Below are 15,039 nucleotides of genomic sequence, written 5' to 3'. Positions count from 1 at the left end.
CTACACTGAAGTTAAACCCAGGCTATTCAAGCTAAAATATTTAAGAAATTCCCAATGAAGCTTTCCTCAGCTGTGCCAACTGAAAATTGACCAAAAAGTCATTCTACTGTTTCCACTGAAAATGCAGCAACTTCTAGAAGTCTAAAATAGACACTGAAGTGCTTTAAAATTGAAGACTTTTGGTCTAAATTTGTGAGCTGCCATTAGAGTTGCTTAGCCTTAGCAGCTCATTCTTAGCTTGCACTCTTCAAGATGCTTCAGACTTTAGTAACCACTGCTGCACACAACCAAACCACAGCAGGAATTTGCATGCTTACCCTACCCCCTCCATATTTTGTTTCAGATTATGAATTTCAGCATTTTGGAAGACAATGGCAGGAAGATTGCGCACTTTAAGGCACAAAACCACGACACACTGAACTCTGCTTTCCTGCTATACAATAGCAAGGCTGTTTTTCTTCAACTGTACAACCCCTGCTGAAGCTGATTTTGCCAAGTTCAGTTTAGGATTTTTTTTTTTTTTAACCACTGCATATGCATGACTGAATATTTGTTATGCAACCATAACAACTGTCCTTTTCAAGAAAGATTCCTGCATAATGCCAGCACAGAGAGTCCAAGGCAAACATGGTTTGATCTTAAAACTTTAATAGTAAAAAAAGTGTAAAACCAAACACACCGCTGAAAACTTACCAGTAAGAATGAGAATTTAAGTGTTCAAATTCAGAATAGTGCAAGTTTTCTTCACTCCCCTCCCCACCTCTTCCAAACTTAAATCACTTTGGTTAAGATACTCAGAAGTATTGGCAACAAATGAACTTTTGACTTATGTTTTTGGCTGTATTATTTCTAACAGGTACAGATTTAGTTTCAGTCTTTATAAATAAATCTGAGATACTTCTCTCTCAAATATCCATAGAGATCACTGCCAGCTTTACTCACATCTGGTTTCATAACATTTTGAAATGGGTTTCAAGATGGTTACAAAGCTCTATCTCCAGCAAGGTAGCAGCTCCTTAAACAGCTGAGCTGAAGCTGTCCCAATCTCTTCAAGTAGTTTTATAAAATTTGATTATTTAGGTTTTGAACATTTGAGGATGGATCTTATATCAATGAAATTACTCTTGATTTACACCAAAGTAAGGTTAGAATTGGGGTCTGCTCTGTAGTATAGACTTTGTGCTAAACTTTTGTTGCTAGCATTCCCTTAGAAGAGTGAAAACAGCCAGAACAGAAACCTCACCTCAACTTCTGTTTTGATGGTTCAACCTTTAACTGAAGCCTCTAACTATAACTGAAGCCATGTAAAATTGGAAAAGAACACAACAAAAAGAAAATTGCATAATACAAAAAGGCAAATCCATAAAAGTTTACAAGTACACCATAACCACAAAATTGGGAGTATTTCTAAAAATTTGGGTTCAATGTAAGATACAACAAAACTAGCTTTACTAGTTAAATAAATTATTGCTCCATTTGACTCCATGCAGCATTGAAATGAACTCAGAACCCTTTTCTCTTTAATCTCTCATAAGAAATGATCGATATTGAAGAGAACTTGAGGCTCAGACTTACCGTACATTGCACTTCAACTTTTAAGACCTAATACTTGCTATTTAGGTCTCCTGTAGCCTAAGCTATCAAATGAATACGTTGTGCTCACCAGAACTATGTATTAAGAAACACCAAATGTTTAATGTAGTGACATAAGCACTTTTTGTTTTTAAGAAGGCAATCACAGATTGCAAGTTCTATAGGGTTGTGTAAAAACAAGTAGTGATCTCTTTCAGAAACTGAACTGAGAACACAAGCTGTTTGCTGTTCTTCACATACAGTTTAAATCACATTTGAGGCCCAGTTCTGTTTCTCATCATTTCAGTCCAAACACAAATTCAAAGGACAGCTCTAGGAGGAAATGACAAATCAAAGAACTTGGAGGCACATGCTAAATGGCCAAGCACTGACATGGAATGCATGGTTTTTCAGTGACATTTGAGATATTTAAGATGTCCTTTGGTGAGACACTGAAGCAAGGTCTAATATTAAGCAGGCATAGTCACACATACAGAGATTTCTTACTGAATTGTGGCCAGAGCTTGATTCTTGCAAATCTAACTGCAAGCCTCAGGAGTAATGAAATTTCCAGTTGGAATCTCTTGATAAAGGTTCACATTTGAACAAGATTGTCTCCTGTGCTTACTTCTCATACTGAAGTAATTTAGAAATGCCAAACTAGGGCTTTCAACCTCTCATCCCCAAACCCTCTCCACCGTCAAAGACAGAAACTTAATGCAGCATTACAAGAAAGGGCATGATTCCTTCATAAGACTCCTAAAAGCATTAGTGCAATGCCTTTAATCTGTTTTGATCACTCTTATTTTTAAATAACCCTATTTTTTAAAGACTTGGATAAATACTATTCCTATTAAACCTTACTTCATCATTGTTAAGCACCATCGATCTACTTCCTTTGGGCACTGATACAAGAGCTTGTAATTAAATTTCAGTTTCAAGGCTTTAAAACATGGCAGCTGATTCAATAACTTACAGTGGAATCTAATACTTGGAAAACTGCCACTTAGCCTGAACAGTTGTATGCACTTGGTGTTAAACTCTTCCAGAGAACAGCCATATGCAAATGCTTATGTGGTAAATCAGGGTAAGATTTCAAGATAAGCAGTTAATTTCACTTGGCTACTCTAAGAGTGGATAAATTTTTTTTTCCCCACAAGTCATTTGTGCAGTGAGCCCATAAAGAGATTATTTCTTCTAAATAATCTTCAGTTTTAGAAAGGAACACATCTTCATAAAATTGCTTTCACACTGGCACTGGGTATTCTTCTTCAAAGGCTTAGTCATTGTGTGGTTTCTCTGGAATACCCTATGGATAAAAAACATCAAACACATGTTAGGTTTTAATGCCATCTGATAAGTGACTACATTATGCAGTATTTTCAATTATTAAATAGTAAAGTAACTCCAGTTAGGCTGGCAATGACCTAGAGAGCACAGCTTATTTTAAAAGCTTAACAAGGACGTGCTCCCTAACTGTGGACAAAAAAAAAAAAATCCCTATGGGTGTTTGTTGCCTCAATCAGTGCCTCTGAAAAATCCATCTGCCAATTGCATTTCTTTCCATAAGACTTTGTTATCTTTCCTCTCTATCTCAGTTTATTTCTTAGCAGAAGGCACTCAATGCTTCCCTTAACTGACATGAATTCAGTTTAAACAGCCCTTTTTCAAGCTGCCTTTAACCACAAGCTACTTCATTTTCCAGTCAAAGCCTGGTATCAGAGACTTACTCATTTCTTCCAAACTCTCTTTTCTAGTATGGAATGCAGCAATGTGTCACTACAGGATATTTAACCCATTTTTCTTTGAAACAAAGCTTGTAACTTGTTCTCTTTCTGAGGTCAAAATGCAAATATATTTTCAAGTACTGAATGCATTCTCAGTTCTCCAGCCTCTAGCACTAGTACACAATAGGTATTTGTGAGGCCCAAGTTCTGAATACCACACTAATTTGTCAGATGCTGAGAAAGATGGTTACAGCTCAAAAATGAAGTGTTGCCACCCACTTAACCCAGCTGATGAGCACTGACTGAGCAACTCTAGGTGTCAGAATGAGCAGAAAGAACTGATAGCAGCAGCAGCATCTTCACATCTTCTTTTGCTATAAAACCTACTAAAAGGAAACACTAGACTTCATCCTCAAGCTGGTGGCAAAGAAATCCCAACAAGCCAAACAAAACCCCAAAGTCTCTGCTAACAGCAGGTCTGCTGAAAGGTCACATTGCACTTTGGGAGCTCCCTTGAAATCCAGTGACTGGAAAGCAGCAAGGATCTCCCAGCCAAGATTTATCAGCATGGGAGGAGAGGTCTCAGGGACACTTTTCATTTCTAACTGGAAAATCTAGACAGGGGCTGAGGAAGAAGCAAAGCAACTTTACTCCATTAATTTCCACAGGTGCCATCTTCTACTCTGGAAATATCTGTCACATGCATCAAACAGCTCAGGGGCTGCAGCACAATACAGCCAGAGAAATAACTGTTTAATTCAAGTATGGGTTAAAACATTGCTACATTTCAACTTCCTGCCACAACCACAATGGCTGACAAAACAGACGACAAGATTGACAGGAAAGCTGCAGGCAAGATCCAGGCTGATTTTAACTACACTCAGGTGAGATGCCAGGTGAAACAATAGTAAAGGAAAAAGTTCTATGTGTCTAAATTCATTTTAGCTCTTTCTTTAAGGCTGCCTTCCTTTGCTTTCTAACAGGAGCAGCAGAGCAACTGGAAAGCACTGTATGAAATACAGAACTGTAGCATAAAACCAACTATAATTTTATTTTGAGACTCTGCTGCAATACCAAAGCTTCAACAGAATTCAGTTAATGTATGGTTTCCACTTGATGTGAGTGGCAAATTTAAAAAGAGAAATTATGCTACCTCTTCCCTCCATACATGTACTCCTAAATAAAGCCAAATGCTGATTGCATGCATCAGTGAGATTTCAGAAGGGAGTACTGAACTTGTGTTTTAAAAAAACTTAAACACCCTTCAGTAAAAATTGAAGACGTAAACCACAGCAGCCTTAGGAAAGGTAACTTGAAGGGTGTTTTCCAGGATATAGGACTTACATAGCAAGGAAGACAGAAGTTAAATCAACATAATATTAATTATTATTATCCATCAGTGTCAGAACACCTTTCACAACCAAGCCTTAGGCTGATGTGCAAACACACAGCCAGGTTTACTCTTCAGTGTGCCACAAGGAAATAATTCCTTAAGAACCTGGCAAACAAGACAGCACTTTATATTATCTCTTTATATATGGAGTGATACTTGAATCATGTCTGAAGTAACCAGCAAGAGAATATTTGATTTTGGAGCAGTGGAATTTGATGCTATATAGGGACATTTCCCTATATATACTTTTGTGCATGAATAATTAGAGAAAGCCCAGCAGTGTCTCAGTTCTACAGCTACCCTAAATGTTAATTATAAACACTGATGGAGCAGGAGCAATGTACTGATTCCAGTCTTATTTTGGCTGCCACTGGAAAAAGTTAAATACAAAAGATATTCAAACACTTACTAAGACAATACCCACTCTACTGGCAACACAGGTTGTCTGCTTACAGCTCAGCTCTTAGGAATACATCTATTTAACTCTGACAGTTTGTGAGTCATACCCTTCAAGGCATAGTTTATTCTTGGACTAACAACAATGGAAGGCATTTGGATTGTTAAGGAAACTACTAATTATGCAGTAATTACCATAGCCAGCTGGCGTCCTATGTTTCCTACAGTCACACCTCCTGAGAAAAATATACATGGAAGCCAAGAACGAATGTAAAGGAAATCTGGGGATGTATACCTAGTGAAGAAAAGAGAACAAGTTAGAAAGTTAGAGACAAGTAACTTTAATCATCTTACATGCACTTAACCAGATGCTACAGAATTCTCTCCCCTGGGCTTAAACAAAAAAAAACAAAACAAAAACAAAACAAACAAACAAAAAAAAAAGGCAGCAACAGTGGAGACGAAAAGTCTTAATTTGGAAGACCAAATTAAGTCTGTAAACTTCACAAGCTTCTAAACGCCCTTGTTCTAGCCAATAAAGTTTAGAAATTCACTCTGCTGAGAGCCAGCAGAGGTTCAGTTTTCTGAGGTGTTACCATTTCACCACACATCCCAATCCCAGTGCTCCCCACCTTCCACCCACAGTTCACAGTCTGGGCATTTGGAACAACTGGACCAGTACCTTAGACAAACAAAACATCTTACAAAAATGTGCTAAACACATTAACAACTAAATTCCAGTTCATGTGCACCCATGCTTTTAGTTAAGACAAGAGAATTGAAATAGTATTTTAGCAGCTAACTTACTGATAAACACCATTATATACAAGAAACTGGGTTATCAGTGTTGCTACAAAGGCTATTGTTATTCCAAGTCCAAGACCACTTCTTGAACGATCAAATGTCCACCAAAGCCCCAGTGATAAGGCTGCCAGAGTCAGGGACAGCTGGATGTTGTTTGCAAAGTCTAATTTCTGGAAAAAGATGTTAAGGACAGTGCTTTTCAAGTCTGTGGACATCCTGTGGCCAAAACTGAACAAGTGAGAACAACTCTCTGTCTTTAAACACAATACATACAGGATTTGCTTTTCAGACCTGCCAAGCAATCATAGCTCTTGTTAACTCTGACTGGAGCATGACTGCAAAGTCAACATCAATTTTTGTCACACTGAGCATCTAGAGAATAGGCTACATTTTGAAACATTTAACTTTGATGGATTTTTGTCTCAAGTAACCTAAGTGAGCTGGATTACCCAGGTTTTCTGCTCAAGCCACCATATTTTTAATATAAAGAACACTTTTATTTTGTGCTTCTCACTAGCACATCACTAGTTAGTTGTGTTAACTTTTAGATGTGGACAAGATGTAGATTAAAACAACACAGCTTACACTGTTATGCTTGCAGCTATAGAAGACATACCTCAATATCAGTGAGCTGTGTTACACATCTTACAGTAGCCACTGCAGCCTACAGCATGTCTCACAGTGATATATGGTCTCTTCAAGGCAGGTCTTATAAGCTCTTGGAGATTTACATCCCACCCAAGATAGCCTAGCTACTTTAGAAGGCATAAAATCGGCTGGATGGCTGCTGTGGTAGCATTGGAAACAGAAAGTTTTAATAAAAGGAAAAACAACAAATCTCTTTACAGAGAACACCTGAGCCGGGTACAAGAGGTTCTTGCTCTTGGTAAAACACCTCACAAAAGCCATTGGTTCCTTTGTTCTCTTCTTTTTCTAGTGAATTGCTTAGGCAGGACTTTTTGGCTCCTATCCAATTTGCTATCCTTAAGTTTAAGGTGAAGTCCCTCAGGTCCTATGAAGTGCCTTTTTTACCTCATTGAGGAGAGAAACTTCTGGGCTTATTTCGTTTTTAAGGGGACAAAGGATAGTTTTGTCACTCCGTCAACAGGGGGCACATTCCTACATCCCAGACCTTCTCTTCCAGGAGCACCACCCTTATCTTGGCAATCCTTCCCCAGACCCCAGAGAGCGGCAGAGCCAGTTTGCTGAGCCCAGAGCAAGCCCAGGGAGCAAACACTGCTGAAGGATACAGCACTGGCGTGGTTGATGCCCACGAAGACGGCGATGCAGCGCATGACGCTGGCCCACTCCCGCTTGAACTTGTGGGGCTCCCCGAGGTGGCTGTCGATGCAGGGGTACAGCAGGCCAACCACAGCTGCAAGAGAAGGAACAACACTTGCACCAGCTGCCAGGCAAGGATTACTCCAATATTGCTAAATATTAACTTGGCATGAAAGTGCTTGAGAAAGCAGCGAGGTGCTGATCACACTGCTGTAAGCCTGATGAAGAAAACACAATTATCAACTGCCTTTTCTACTTTAAAGAAGTAAAAGCCCAGCTCTTTGAACCTTTAAATATATATTGCATTGTTAAGGTTATCTGACTTGAAGCTCCTTTTGTTTAAAGAGATTTGTCACTTGACATCCTGAGCAAAGGCTTGTACCAATAAAAGCAAAGCACAATAAAAGCTTTGCCAGGAGTGGAATCTGTGTTCATTGCTCACGTGCAGGGCTGACAGCTTTATGAACATGATTCATCAGCTGTGAATCAGGCCCTGAATTAAATATTTGCATGGACTTAAAAGTTTATTAGCAGAGCTGCTTTCTCTCCTTCTGCTGGGCTGTAAGTCAGCCCAGGGCTCCTGTCCATGTCAGATGAATTTTGATACCAAACAGAAGCAGAGCTGAACTTAAACAAGCAGCTGCCATCAGTCTATTTATATCAGGGGAAAATAGACACACAATTAACCAGACAAAGTTTTTATCTCCATAAAGCATTTTTCAGCCTTTATCAGTATGAAAGTTGATAGAAGAAAAACATTGGGTAGTGTTAGCTCAGTTGCTGGCAAGAACACCAGATTTTCATTCTTCTAAGGATTGCAGCTCCCTGAGTTGTCACCAACTCCAGGGTTAGACATGCTGCTTTTACTGAGTGCAACTTCTCTGTTTATTAATTTCATTTCCTGCTCTTTTTTTAATCCCTTAAACTCCTAAGAATAAGAAATGCTATGTTAAGAAGGTTACAGAACATACTATTCCAAGACAGACATGTTCTGAAACAGCTTCATTGCTCTGATGCCAGCTACCAGGACTCTTGCCTTGTGGTAACAGTTAAATTCCAAAGTTTAATCCAACTGTGAGAGCACTATGAGAACTCTCACTGGAGAATATCCCAGGCCAGCCTTTAATGAACCCTTAATATTCATCCTTTAATGTTCATCCATTAATGAACACAGTCCATTATTCTTTTGAATTTACAGTTCATCATTCATACCCCCTTCACTGTGTGATACAAACAGACATCACATAACTGCATGAAACAAAAATATGCAGGAGTTGTTTGAAGTACTTTCAATGCAAATTAAAAACCATTACAGTGGGTTTATTTCCTAAAATTTAACTCCTTTTTAATCCTCCAGCCCTTCACCAAAACTTTGTCTAGACATGGACTGGGGGTTATGAATGATAAGCTACAAAATATGTGCCAGCTGCTGTGACAATCACACCATGGCCTGAGCCTCCTGTGCCTAGCAGCGGGCAAGGGACAGGCAGGTGACAGCCAGGGACAGCAGGCAGGGGCAAGGCAGGTGACAGGGCACAGTTAGGTGACAGGAGCAGCAGGCAAGGTGCTGAGAGCAAGCAGGTGATGGGGGCAGTGGGCAAGGGGCAGGCAGGTGACAGGGACAAGGGACAAGAGGGCAGCTGGCAGGGACAGTGGGCAAGGGGCACTGGGCAGGGGCTAGACCGGTGACAGGGGTGGGGGCCAGAGCAGTCACTTTTTAAACTGATTATCATGCTCCATATATTGCCTGGTAGAACATCATCATGTTATTTTAAGTCACCGGATGATAGATAATAAATCATCTCACTTCTAGATTTTTTGGTAGGAGTAGCACAAGCACATTTGTACAACTGTCTTTGAGAACAAATTCAAAGCCTCAGCAATGAATTTACAGTAGAAGGGCTGGTGACAGGGCTCGGTTGGGGCCCGGGGTCAGGCCGGTGACAGGGCTCGGGCCGGTGACAGGGCTCGGCTGGGGCTCTGTGGGGCCCGGGGCCGGTGACAGGGCTCGGCTGGGGCCCGGGGCCGGTGACAGGGCTCAGCGGGGGCTCGGTGGGGCCCGGGCCGGTGACAGGGCCGCGCGCGCCGCCGCACGTGACTTCCTTGTTGTGGCCCAGCCCGTGGCCAGTCGCAGGCGCAGCCAATGGCGAGCGATGCCCGCCACTCACCAGTTCGGCGGCAGCCAATGGGCAGCGGGGGGGCGGGGCCGACACGCGGGCGCGCGGGGCGGGGGCAGCGCGGGAGTCCCGCGCGGGGCGGGCGGCGCCGGGAGCGGCGGGAACGCCGCGGTCACCCCGAGCCCGAGTCCCGCTTCTAGCCAGGGACACCCCCCGATTCACCCGCGCACCGGCTCAAAACCGGCCCTGAGACACGCGGGGATGAAGCCAGGCGCGCATCCTCCCAAAAGCCAGAGCTCGCATCACTCGCTGCCGGATGGGAATGCGGGGCTCCCGCGCGTACGGGTCATGCATTCAGCCCCACCGCCTCTCCTCCTCCACGAGAGGGTGAGGAAAAGCGCAAAATCACCCGTGGGGGTCAGCGACTCACCTGCTGCTGTGCCGCAGCACGGGGGCACCCACCAGGCGGAGGAGAAGAGAGTAGAAATCACTTCGTCAGGGAACAAAGTCACATTCCGCTGGATCTGCAGCAAGTTCAGCACCAGGGCCATGAAAGCACCCACGACGAAGAGCACCACGCTCCTCTGCACCAGGTGCTGACTCCAGTTCAAGGTGCTGCTGGTGCTGCTGGCGGTGCTGCTGGCGCTGGAGGTGCTGGGGCTGCGAGCTGCGCGACCCACCAGCGGCAGAGAGGAGCTCGGCACGGAGGAGCTCAGCATCTCGCCCACCTTGGCGGCCAGCCCCGCCGCCGTGCCCCCCAGCTGGCTCCTGTGCCTTCCTCTGGCAGTGCCGGAACAGCTCCAGGCGCAGCTCTCCAACCTGGGCATTGGCTCCTCCGGACACCTGAAACACACGCACGGACACACACGCTAGTAAAGCCCCCAGCAACGGGTCAGGCCGGCGCCTCCCTCCGCCGCATCCTCCAGCGCCGCCGGGGCTCCAGAGGCGCCGGGGGATGCGGGGTGATCCCGGGGCTGCTCCGCCTGGTCCCCACGGGAGGACACGGACCCCGGCCCGCGACCCCCGCGGGGGGCAGGGCTCGCCCCCTACTCGGGCCCATCCGTCTGTCCCCGCGTCCCGCCGCCCGCTCACCTCGGGATGGGTTGGGGGAGCTGCGCCGCTCCGCCGCCTCCCTGCCGGCTGCGCTCCGCCAGCCCGCGCCCCGGGGAAGGTTTATAAACCCCGAGCCGCGGATGTCACGTTACCCGCCGCCGACCTACCCGCGGCCGCAGGCAGCGCCGGGCCCGCCGCTCCGCTCCGCTCCGCGCCGCCGCCCCGCCCGTCCCCTCCCGTCCCCTCCCCGCCGGGCGGGGCGAGCGCCGGGCGCGGGAGCCGCCGCGCCAGCCCCGGGCGGCCGCGGCCCCGCTCGGGTGAGGCGGCGCAGCCAATGGCGGGCGGGCGGCTGATATGACGTGCCGGACACACCACCCGCCTCCCGGGCCCGCCGCTCCGCCCGCAGCGCGGCGGCGGCGGCGGAAGAACCGGGCGGAACCGCGCGAGACCGTGCGGACGCGGCGGGAGCGCGCCGGGGATGCGCGCCGCCCCCGGGCGGGAAGGGGAGGGAAGGGCGGTGGAGGGATGGAGATGAGGGCTGTGGAGAGATGGAGATGAGGGCCGTGGAGGGATGGAGATGAGGACAGTGGAGGGATGGAGATGAGGGCAGTGGAGGGACGGAGATGAGGGCAGTGGAGGGATGGAGATGAGGGCGATGGAGGGACGGAGATGCTGGCGGTGGAAGGGTGGAGATGCTGGCGGTGGAGGGATGGAGATGCTGGCGGTGGTGATGCTGTCATGGAATCAGAGAATGGTCAAGGTTCGACGAGACTTTTAAGGTCATCGTGTCAAACTGTGAACCCAAGTGACCCTGTAGCCTTTAAATCTCTAAGCCACGTCACCCAGTGCCAGCTCCAAATGCCTCTTGAACACCTTCAGTGTCGGCATCTCTAGCTGGTCAGAGTGACCCCGAGAAAAGTTCCAAAGTCTGTTTTCCCAGCCTGGCGCTTGAAGAAAGAGTTAGGGCTCTTCATTTCTCATGTCCTGGGTCCTGACACTCCAGGGTGACTCCACCACCTCCCTGGGCAATCTATCCCAATGCCTGACCACCCTAAAAGTGACTTTTTATTTTGGTTTCCAACTATCTAATTTGAATCTCCACAGTGTCATTTTAAGGCCACGTGTCGGTGGCCTTTGCAGCTAAGCGCTTGTGTGCTTGCCCAGCCTGCTGCATGTCCCTTTGGGAGATGGCAGTTAGTAACAGGGGAGGCTGAAGGTGTCTGCTGTGGCGTCTCCTGAAGACGAAGGGATCAGTGATCTCTGTCATAATTCTAAAATGGTGTAAGGGGATCCTGCCAAGCCCGTGACTCCGTGAGACGGTGGTGCCAAAGCCAGACGCTGCGTCAGCGAGCAGCCGTGGGGTGAGCGGAGGATCCGAGGCTCCTGACTGGTCCCTGACAGCCTGAGCAGCTGCTCTGCCAGCATTGGCAAAGCTCAGGTCACAATCCTCCCACACTAAAATAACAAAAAGCCAGTTAAACACAAGTTCACCCTCTGGACTCTCTGAGGGTTTGGGAAGAGGCCTGTCAGGGATGGTTAAGTGTGAGCTGTACATTATGGTAGAGTTTAACACCAAAAAATGAGGACACAGAGCAGAACTGAGCTCCCAGGGTTCCTTTTTGAGGCCCCAGTTCTCCAGGACATGTGGGAGGCTGGTGTATGCAGTAGGAATAGCTGGGCTTTGTGTTTATTAGCTGGCCTCAAAGGACCAGCAGGTCTTTTCACATGAGGTGTGCCATCATTACACTTGGGAGGAGTATAGGACACAAGGGCTTCCCAAGTGATGGCACTGAGGATTTAAGGATAGCTGTTAGCCATGCCTGTGATGGTCCAGGATCAGTGGTCAGTGGTGGTTCAGTGGTGGTTCCAGTTGTCTTTCGTTGATGTGTTAAATGTAGCAAATCAAATACATGAAATCAGTTGAATATAGGCAAAGAGGCAGGTCTTCTCTGCATATAATGAAGAGTAAAATTAACCTGGGATATGGCTGTCCCTTCTGATCTCTGTTCATTTCCAGCTGGGATGGAGAGAGTTAGCATAGCTGATCCTGCTGAGCAAAGTGCCTTTGGAAAATGTGCTGGACAGGTTGTTAGTGCCACTGCTGGAAGTGACAGATGAGCCCAGAATTTTTCTCTTAATGCCAACTGGGATCACCCCTAGTAATGTCTTGCAGACCTTACTGCTGAACCAAGGTATTTGTGTACTGTACTCTGTACTTGGAATTGTAAATACTCAGTTTCTGTTGCTATTTATTGTACTGAAACAGCTTTTGGTTTTACTTTAATATGCTAAAATTGTTTAGATTCTTCTGACAGATTTTTTAAGACACAATATATTTCTCTTTCTTCATTTGTTTTTGGATTTTCCCTGACCCAGTTGGATCTGCTCAAAAAATTTGAGTCAACTATTTTGAGAGAAAACAGCCTTGATATACTGTCAGCTTCTGATGGGTTCCTCTGCAGAAATGTTTCATTTGTTTCAGGAAATCACATGCAGACCTAACACTTCCCCTCATGGCAACTGTGTATGAGCTTTGAATTGACACCGACAATTTATCTGCATCCCCAGACCACTAAGGAACACCTTTGGCATCTCTAAATAAGGGCTAGAGCTCATTCCCTGGGAAATACTCTTTCTTGGTGAATCACTCACTTTGAGATTTATCAACAGGATCCAAGATAAAATGATTCATCTTTATACAAAATCTCTTCCTGGACTTGGCTTATGGGAAACAAATATAATTCATCTTTGCTTGTGCTGCATCTCTTCTTTATTTGAAAAAAAAAATCTTTCTGTATTTAAATTCTCCCCCTGAATCTTGCTTATATTTTCAGTGTTTGAGCAGAGTTTACATTCCCTTGTGCTGCATCTGCTAGTTTTCCTTCCTGAAAGAACCTCTTAAGCAATATTTTTTATCCTGTGTTTTTCCTTTCCTCATGGGTATGCCTCTTTTGCTACTTCCTGCAGAATATTTTATTTGAATATTTTATATGGTTTTTTTTCATATTCATGATATCATGTGGTGGTGCCCTTCTTTCTTCCTGGTTCCTTTTAGACAACAGGGAACAACTTCTGAGAGGGTAAAACTTGCTGCAGCTTTTCCAAAACCAGCTGAATCAGTGCAAATCTAAACTATTCAGTAACCTGTCCCTGAGCATATTTTCCCCAAAGTTACCCACTTAGAATAAAGGTTAAATGCCCCTTTTGTTCGTGTTGCTTTACTGTCCTGTTGCTTTACATTTCTTTTTGGAATCCTAAGGAAGGTTAGGCCTCAGCATGCTTTGATTAATGCCTGAAATTTTATGCTTAACAGTTATTTCTGGAAAGAAGCTCTCACATGTCTTTGTAAGATTAATGACATCGTTATTTTTATCTCATCCCTTAGCAAAGGCAGAAGAATCTCTAAGTACTCAGCACTGCTGCTCATTACATAAATAAATAATTTCACCTGTTCTTTCACACTTTCTGTGTTAAACTCTGTGATGTTCTGGAATCTGACAATGTGCTTGCCTCACGAGCACTGTCTCATGGGCCTCTTGTGTGGGAAGCTTAGGATACTTGGACAATTTATTTTTCTCCCTACTTAAACTAGATCAAAACATGAGCTGTCTGCTGATATAAGCTCAGAAGGCAGTGGTGGAGAATCACAGAGCAAGGCCTGATTTATGTGTAAAACTGCTCTCCATCTTCTTCACTGGAGATTTTTTTGACTTTTTTCACCTTCAAGACTTTCTCCTATTGATGCAGAGAATAGAAACCTTCCCAGTCATATGCTCAGCCTTAATCTCCTGTGTCTCCATAAAAGGATTTAGTGACATTTATTGTTTGATTCCCCATGCCAACCCTACGTACAAGAGTTCAAAAAATCTTTTGACATCAGTGGCAGTCTGTCATCCTGAGTTCTTTGCTTTATCAGAGGTCTCCAGTGTAGTTGTGTGAATTCTCAGGAACCTGCAGCAAAGCCTGCAGATCATACAATCATAGAATGGTGTGGGTTGGAAGGAACCTTGAAGATCATCCTGCTCCAAACCCCCTGCCTTGGGCAGGGACACCTTCCACCATCCCAGGCTGCTCAGAGCTCCATCCACCCTGTCCTTGAGCACTTCCAGCAATGGGACATCCAAATTCCCTTGGCACCCTGTGCCAGGGTCTGACCACACTCACAACAAAGAATTTCTTCCTGCTATCTAATCGAAACCTGCTGTCAAGGTGAAGCCATTCTCCCTTGTCCTGTCACTCCAGGCTCTTGTGAAAAGTCCCTCTCCATTTTTCTTGAGGGCTCCCTTGAGGTACTGGAAGGTCACAATTAGGTCACAGCTTTTTCAGGCTGAGCAATCCCAATTCTCTCAGCCTTTCCTTCTAAGAGAGGTGCTCCATCCCTCTCATCCTCTTGGTGGCCTTCCCAGAGTTGCTCCATGTCCTTCCTGATTTGGGGACCCCAGATCTGGATGCAGCACTCCACGTGGGGTCTCACCAGAACAGACTGCATCCTCTCCCTCTCCCTGCTGCCCTTTGGATGCAGCCCAGGGCGTGGGTGTGAGTGAACATGGCCAGGTCATGAACAGCTTCCCATCCACCAGCACCCCCAAATCCCTCTTGATCTGTTTCTCCTCCAGCCTGGATTGTCACCAGCATGGCCCAAACCCAGATCAGCACCTTGCACTTGGCTTAGACCACAGGGAGATTCCTGTGGGCC

General features: G+C 45.5%; 1 protein-coding gene across 2 annotated transcripts; it reads right to left on the bottom strand.

The window, feature by feature from the left end:
- Positions 1-628: 628 nt before the first annotated feature.
- Positions 629-10,661, bottom strand: INSIG1 (insulin induced gene 1). Of its 2 annotated transcripts, none has more exons than XM_005480418.4 (6): positions 10,511-10,661; positions 9,721-10,133; positions 7,143-7,267; positions 5,896-6,062; positions 5,284-5,383; positions 629-2,881 (listed from the first exon to the last, which is right to left on the bottom strand). In XM_005480418.4, the coding sequence occupies exons 2-6, from the start codon at positions 10,115-10,117 to the stop codon at positions 2,852-2,854; spliced, it is 819 nt and encodes a 272-aa protein (XP_005480475.2). In that variant the 5' UTR covers positions 10,118-10,133; positions 10,511-10,661; the 3' UTR covers positions 629-2,851. The 2 variants fall into 2 exon arrangements, with proteins under 2 accessions (XP_005480475.2, XP_005480474.2); XM_005480417.3 differs by having other exon boundaries at positions 10,383-10,522.
- Positions 10,662-15,039: the final 4,378 nt, after the last annotated feature.

Source organism: Zonotrichia albicollis, chromosome 1 (assembly GCF_047830755.1).
Source record: "Zonotrichia albicollis isolate bZonAlb1 chromosome 1, bZonAlb1.hap1, whole genome shotgun sequence".
Lineage (NCBI taxonomy): Eukaryota > Metazoa > Chordata > Aves > Passeriformes > Passerellidae > Zonotrichia > Zonotrichia albicollis.
This window is presented reverse-complemented; position numbering and strand designations above follow the sequence as displayed.